The following is a 7,962-nucleotide window of genomic DNA, read 5'->3' as shown; positions in this document are numbered from 1 at the left end:
AGGGCTATTTAATATTATGAGAGAGAGAGAGAGAGAGAGAGAGAGAGAGAGAAAGAGAGGGGGGAGAGAGAGGATGGTTCATACCATTTACATAATGTTCGCTCATGTGTGTGTATATATAAACGTTAGGGTTGGTTACATTATTATTTTTTACCGCCACCACCACCACCACCATTCGGGTTTTTTATTTTATTTTATGTTTACTCGATCTTTATAAAAAAAAAAAAAAAAAAAATCTTTTAAATTTTTTATACACTTTTTTTCCTTTCTTTCCTTCTCCCCTTCCCTTCCCTCCCCTCTCCCCTTTTAAATAGTCATCACGCGCGAAAAAGAGTAAAAAAATTCGCGATAAGTGACGAAAATAAATCAAAATTTTTTACACTAAAAAAGTTATTATAAAGTATAATAACGACGACACTAACCACACTTTGATGACGATTATAAAAAAAAAAAAAAAAAAAACTATATTATTATTATTACGGCAATGCATAAAATTGCAACAATAAATGTCGAAAGTAACAAATGTAAATAAATAAATAAAAAAAGGTAACAATAAGTACTTTTATGGGGGGCTTTGAAATGATGTCAAATTTTAATGATCGTTTTACGGTTATAAAAAAAAAAAAAAAAGAAAAACTATAAAAAAAAAGAAAAAAGAAAATTATGTTCGCAAGAAAATATATATATATACTACGTTCATAAACTCAAGAAAAACAATATTATCCAATTACATAAACTTTTATATAATATCTTAAAAAGAGAGAGAGAGAAAGTGGGGAGAAAGTAGTTAATATATATAAAGTAAATGTATCATCGCTAACGAGAAATTTTTTTTCTCTCTCTCTCTCTTCCTTTTCCGATTTCCGAAAACGGAAACGTTTAAATTTTGTTTGTTTGTTTGTTTATTTGTTTACATTTTCATCTAGGAGACGACAATTTAAAAAAAAAAAAAAAACAATAATGATGAAACGAAAGACTTTTCTACTACTTCCCCGCTAAGACGGTTTATTTATTTATTTATTATTTTTTAAACGCACTCCCTTCCCCTCCTCCTCCTCCTCCCCCTACCCTTTTTAAAATAATAAATAATAAAACTCTCACTTTAAAAAAAAAAATCAAAAAAAAAAAAAAAAAAGGAGAAGAAAAAGTTTTACTGGCAAAGCTTTTAAGCCCAATGAAACTTCAGAAAAGGTATTTTATTAAATTTTTTTTTAGTCTTTCCCTTCCTCCTCCACTCCCCCTGTTCTCTCTCTTTTTTTAAGCAGAAGAAAAAAAAAGGAAACGATGGTGCATACCATCTTGTGGTTTTTTTTTTTTTTTTTTTTTTTTTTGATATGATGGAATGACGAACATTATTATACATCATCATTACAACCATCGTGGATCCATCGCATGATATTATAAATTTGAAAACTTTATTTTCGTTCTCGGCGGAAAAGCGAATTCAAATTTTAAATGAAAAAATGTTTTAAGTAACATTTCCCCATACATATTTCCTTCTCTCCTTCCTTACTTCCTTCCTTCTTTCTTCCTCACTTCCGGTTTCCTTTTTTTTTTTTTTTTGTCTTCGAACGATATTATTATACCATCGGTTAATCGATTCATTTTCTTTAACGCGATGGAAAATTATTTTAAATTTCGTAATGAATGACGTCATTAAAATAATTTTTTCTTTTCTCCATATCCGGTCAACGGAAATTTTTTTTACACACAAATTTCCATAGAAGTTTTGACACTAGATCACGTGACTAATTTTTTTTTTTTTTTTTTTTTTGGAAAAAAATAAAATTTAATTTCTTCTTGTTATTTGTTCGATCGATTGCCTTCTTCTTCTTATTTTTTTTCTCGATTGTGATTCATGATAAATTTTTCTCCAGTTAAATCATTATTATTATTATTATTATCATTATTTTTCTCAAACGATTTTTTTTTTCTTTTTAATAGACACAATGGCATTAAATAAAATTGACTTTTATTACGTTTACCAGAGTGTCAAGGACGAATGTTGCAAAATATCATTATTATCACTATTATTATTATTATTGTCACTACTACTACCATTATTATTATTATTATTATTATTATCATCGCCGCCATCATCGACTATATTATTACTATTATTCCGAGATTACTAACGACGATCAAATCGATCACATATCGATTATTTTATATCGATTGTCAAGGTTTCCAACTCGTTCGAGCGAGCAATCGTCTATCTCTCTCTCTCTCTCTCTCACTCGGCATAATTATTATCATTATTATTATCATCATGATTTCTTTCCTTCGTTTTGTTATTTTTCTACGAAATAAAATTTTTCTTTTTTTTTTTTTTTGTGATTAGTTTTAATAAAACGATAAATCGCATAAACGTAATCCTGGAAAATTTTTATCGTGATAATTTCCTTTGATAAATCATTACAAACGTTTTTTTTTTTTTCTCCAAACGGTGATTTATTTATTTATTTATTTATGGGTCGATGAGAAAATTTATAGGAGTTTGTAAAAAAAAAAAAAAAAAAAAAACTCGTGCCACGTTTTTTTTTTTTTTTTTTTTTTTATTCTTTTTCATCCAGACGACGACTCTACACAAAACACACTATTTATTTAAAGACAGAGAAAGAGAGAGAGAGAGAGAGAGAGAGAGAGAGGGGGTGGGAAATAAAATTTTAAACGTTAAAAAAAAACACCGAAAGAATTTTTATGACGTCGTCGTCGTCATATCTTCTTAAACTAAAATTATTATTATTATTATTTTATATGTAAACGTATATAAATCACGTAGTGTGTGTGTGTGTGCAACAAAAAAGTTGCAGATTTTTTCCTGAAAAAATAAAATTTTTTTTTAAACAATAACAACGACAACAACAACAACAACAACAACGACAACAACAACAACAACAACAACGACAACAACAACAACGACAACAACAACCACAACAACAACAATCGCAAACCGGTTCGATTTAAATTAATCTTTTTTTTTTTTTTTTAAAAACTTGGTAAAAATTTTAATTGGAAAATTTATATTCAAATTTTCCACTTTTTTTTTTTTTTGGGTATCAATAACAATTAATAAATGGTTAAAGAGTTCAAAGGTCATTTAAAAAATAATTTTTTTTTTAAATATCGTTACTTCCTATTACGTTTACAAAAAAAATTATAATTAATAATAATAATAATAATAATAATAATAATAATAATAATAATAATAATAATAATAATTTATACGGAAAATACGTTTTTTTTTTTTTTTACATTATGAAATGAATATCGGAATCGATTTTCAATATTAATAATGATAATGATAATGATGATAATATACGACGACAAAAACATGTTATTAGTTACATTTCATTTATTAGTAAATAAAAAATAAAAACCCAAAACCAATTTTTTTTTTTTTTTTAAATAATAATAATAATGGCAAATTATTATTGCGGATAAAACAACACGCGACGTAATTAGAATTTCATTTCAAATTATTCTCTCACATAGGCGTGTCCACGTGAAATAATAATAATAATAATAATGATAATAATGAATTTCCATTTGTTTGTAAAAGAAACAAACGGTCGCCATTTTTTTTTTTTTTTTATTTCCCTCATATTATAATTTTGAATATTATTTAACGATACCGATCTCTTTCATTTTTTTTTTTTTTTTTTTTGACTCCTCACTTTTTTTTATATTTTTTCTTCCTCGTGTTTTTACCCCCCCCCACCACCACCACCGCCATATTTAATATTATCACGACAGGCAACAGAAAGAAAAAAAAAAATAATAATAATAATAATAAACTAACAGGTTGATATTTTTTGAAAAATTAAACAGATGGAAAAGAGGGGAGACTTGTTTTTTCATTTCATTTTCCGAAGAAAAAATTTTCTTTTTATATATATTTATATATATATTCCCCATGTTCCTTATCATTTTTTTTCTTTCGATTCGCCGCCCCCTTTTAGCTGTTGTTTGGCCTTTTTCCTGCCTACCTACCTATCCCCTCCCCTCCCCCCATCAACGTTATTGTTTTCTCTTCCTTTTTTTCATTTTTTTTTTTTTTATTTTTTTTTCCTACCACCTCCGCCATTAAATATTTATGAGCAATGATGCAAAAGTGAATAACTACCATATGTACATAACTCCTTTATTAATTTTTATATTCTTTCACCTTCTTAATAAATAAATAAATAAATAAATTGCTTATGAAAAAACTTCGTGATACGAGTTTTTGTAAACAAATTATTACCCCCACCACTACCACCACCACCACCATCATCGTTTAAACAAACGTGACGTTTATTATTTTTAGATAAATGTAAATACGTTATGAAAAAAATATATTATTATTATTATTATTACTTAAAGGAAATGTGAATTTTTTTTTTATGAAAGTAATTATGACTATTATTATTATTATCGTATATAAATAAATATAAACTCGTTTATAGTTACTTATTATAATATTCGATACGTTAATAATACGTCTTTTTTTTTTTTTCAAAAAATAATAATAATAATAAATTTAACTCGAGTTTTTTTTTCTTTTTTTACTTTTTCAAGGTTTTCTTTCGATTAATAACAACAACAACAAAATCGAATAATTTTTTTTTTTTTGTTTAAACAATTATTATTATCGTAATTTAATAAATTATACCTTAAAAATAAAATTTTATGAAAATAAAAAAAACTATTTGAAATATATTTTATAAAAACCGCAAAAATAAAATTAAAAATAAAAACCGAATTTAATGAATTTTTTTTTTTTTTTTTTGATATTTCAATAAATATTTTCATACGAATACAACCAAACAACAACAACAAAAATTAATTATTTTATAACTACAAACAAACAAACAAACAAACGAAGAGCCTAAAATTAATTTAATTTAAATAAAAAAAAGTTGGAATTATTAACAACAACAACAAACAAAATTATATTAAAATTGTTTTTTTTTTTTTTTTCGTTATGATTTTGGGACGTCAAATCATAGAGTAAAAAAAAAAAAAAAAAAAAAAAAACAATTCCGGAAAGTTATACGGTTAAATCGTGTAAATAAAGAAAGAAAGAAAGAAAAAATTATTTTTCAATTTCGAATAACATAATTATGTTATTGAATTTATGTTTATGTTTATGTTTTCCTTAATATAACTAAAAAAAAAAAATTTTTTTTTGGTACGATTATTAAACTTTTTATTAATTTAATATTGAATTTTTTTTCTAATCGAAAACCCATATAAACTAAATAATAATAATAATAATAATAATAATAATAATAATAATAATAATAATGATAATAATAATAATAATAATAATAATAATAATGATAATAATAATAATAATAATAATAATAATGATAATAATAATATCAATTTATATTTTCAATCGATTTATTGATTTTTTCGATAAAAAAAAAAAATTAAAATTAAAAACTACGAATATGCCGGCCGGGAATTGACGCACATTCACGCACAAACATGGCCGCCACACCAAGTATCGGTTTCATAATTTTTAAATTATTTTTTTAATCACGTTTCGAAGATGTTACGCATGCACGCCATAATACAAAGCGTAGGGAAAAAAAAATGAGGAGCAACCGAAACAGACGCCATTTAATATTTTTTTACCCACTACAATTTTTTCTAGAATTTTTATTTCGAACGCTATGAAATTTTTTTTTTTGCTCATTCGCCACGACTCTCATCATCATCATCATCATCATCATCATTATTTTTTTTATCCATAAAAATTATTAACTAATATTTATAAATTAATAAATTAAAAAATTTAAAAAAAATTAATAAATAAATCCGCACGGAGTAATTAGTTACGTACATTATTATTATTTTTTTTTTTTTCTACTCGTTCCGAATTAATGCGTATAAAAAAAAAAAAAAAAAAAAAAAAACTTATGCGATTCTTATGTATACATACATACATACATAAATAAATATATTTATGTATGTATGTATGTATGTACGCACGTATAAAATAATTGAAGGGGGGCAACGTTAAAAAAAAAAAAAAAAAAAAAAAAAAAACTGCAAAAAACGAATAAAATTAACATAAATTTGTATAAATTTTATTTATAATTTTATGTATTATTTATTTATTTATTATCATTATTTTAATAAGTATATAAATTAATTTTTATTTATTTTTCCCATTAAAAACCTTTACTTCCATTATAATTATCATTATTATTATTATTATTATTATTAAAGAAAAAATGCATAAAAATAAAAATAAAGAAGAAGAAAAAGAAAAAAAAAATTATTTGAATTTTAAATTTATTTATTAAATATATAAAAACGATAACTTATTATTATTATTATTATTATTATCATTATTATTATTAAACTATACGGCTTCCGTCGTGGTTTTATAAAAAAAAAAAAAAAAAAAAAAAATTTTCAACAGCATTTTTTTCACAGGTCGTAGAACCGGAAATGATTAAAAATGGATTAATTTTATTTAAAGGGAAAGATTTTTAACGTTTCCTATAAGGAATCAATATAGAAAAACGTTTTTTTTTTTCTGTTTACCTTACGACGAGGAGAAGAAGGGGGATGAATAAGGTATATGGGAAGGGGGGAAGTAGGGCAAAGAAGAGGAGTTATCAAAAAACCAACAGAAAGGGTGAAAGTTGAAAAACCGGATTAGTTTTTAATTTCGATAATGAAAGTGCACGCGGAATTTTGTTTTTTTTTCGTTTTTTTTTTTTTTTCGTTTTTTTTCCCCCGTTTTTTTAATTTTATTCCGATGCAACGTTATTAAAAAAAAAAATGGAATCGATTATTATTGTTATGTTAACGACGATGGCGATGATGATGATGATGATGATAGTTAATTTTTTTTCCCCTCCCTCTCTCTCTCTCTCTCTCTCGTACGCCATATTATAATTAAAATAAATTTTACCAGCTAGCCATGTTTTTAAGTGATTGCAATAAAAAAAAAAAAAAAAAACTCATCCTTTTATTATTTTTTTTTTCCAGCAACGTTTCCAATGACTAGGAGAATAGGACACCCGTATCAGAATAGAACGCCGCCGAAACGGAAAAAACCAAGGACGTCATTTACGAGATTACAAATAGCTGAATTGGAAAAAAAATTTCACAAACAAAAATATTTAGCATCCGCGGAAAGAGCTTCGCTAGCGAAAACGTTAAAAATGACGGATGCTCAAGTGAAAACGTGGTTTCAGAACAGGAGAACAAAATGGAGGTAAAACATACAATTTTTTTTTTTTGTTTCCCCCCTTCCCCCTCCCCCGACTCCGTTCGTTCCCTTTTTTTTTTTTCTAAATTTTTTTCATATACTCTCGTTAATTATTATTATTATTATTATCATTATTTCAAATTGAGCAAAACACTTAATACGCGGTCGGTAGCTCGTTAATAATTTTCCCAAACAAAGTTAAAAACTTAATTAACGGAAATAATTTTTTCAAACGAATCTTATTAAAAAAAAAAAAAAAAAAAAAATTTTCCCGACCAACCGACCGGTCAACTCTCGAAATTCCTTCCTTCTTCGTTTTTATATTTTTTAAATAATAATATCGCATCACGATATATCGAAATTACGGAAGTCGAAAAAAAAAAAAATTTATATATATATATGTGTGTAATTACGTCACGTAATAATAATTTTGATTCACGTTTAATTATTAACTTCATTTCAAATCGTAATGCGCGGGAAAATGGGAAAAAAAAACAGAAAACTTGTTTATTTATTCTGTGGAAAAAGAAAAAATTTAAATTTAATTTTTTTTTGATAAATCGTTTCGTTCTTCGCACGTTTGTGTTACGCGCGCGCGCGCGCGTGTGTGTGTGTGTGTGTGTGCTCGCACGTGGGAAAACAACAGCAAAAAGCAAACATTTTAATAAAATTTCATTTTCCGTTTCTTTCCCCTTCGCCCTCCCCTTTCCCATTCTCTCCTCCCCGCGTGTGGGGGGAGGGGAGGA

At 25.6% G+C, this 7,962-nt stretch overlaps 1 protein-coding gene across 1 annotated transcript in view; it reads left to right on the top strand.

Annotated features, from left to right (window-relative positions):
- The window catches only part of Phum_PHUM439310 (T-cell leukemia homeobox protein, putative), a gene marked incomplete at both ends in the record, with an annotated part of 20,053 nt that overhangs the window by 5,924 nt on the left and 6,167 nt on the right, over nucleotides 1-7,962 (top strand). Inside the window, one exon of the mRNA XM_002429508.1 lies at nucleotides 6,994-7,222. Within this exon, the coding sequence (XP_002429553.1) occupies nucleotides 6,994-7,222 (229 nt within the window). The remainder of the gene's footprint in view (nucleotides 1-6,993; nucleotides 7,223-7,962) is intronic.

Source organism: Pediculus humanus, genomic scaffold (genome assembly GCF_000006295.1).
Source record: "Pediculus humanus corporis 1103172108209 genomic scaffold, whole genome shotgun sequence".
Taxonomy (NCBI): domain Eukaryota; kingdom Metazoa; phylum Arthropoda; class Insecta; order Psocodea; family Pediculidae; genus Pediculus; species Pediculus humanus.
This window is presented reverse-complemented; position numbering and strand designations above follow the sequence as displayed.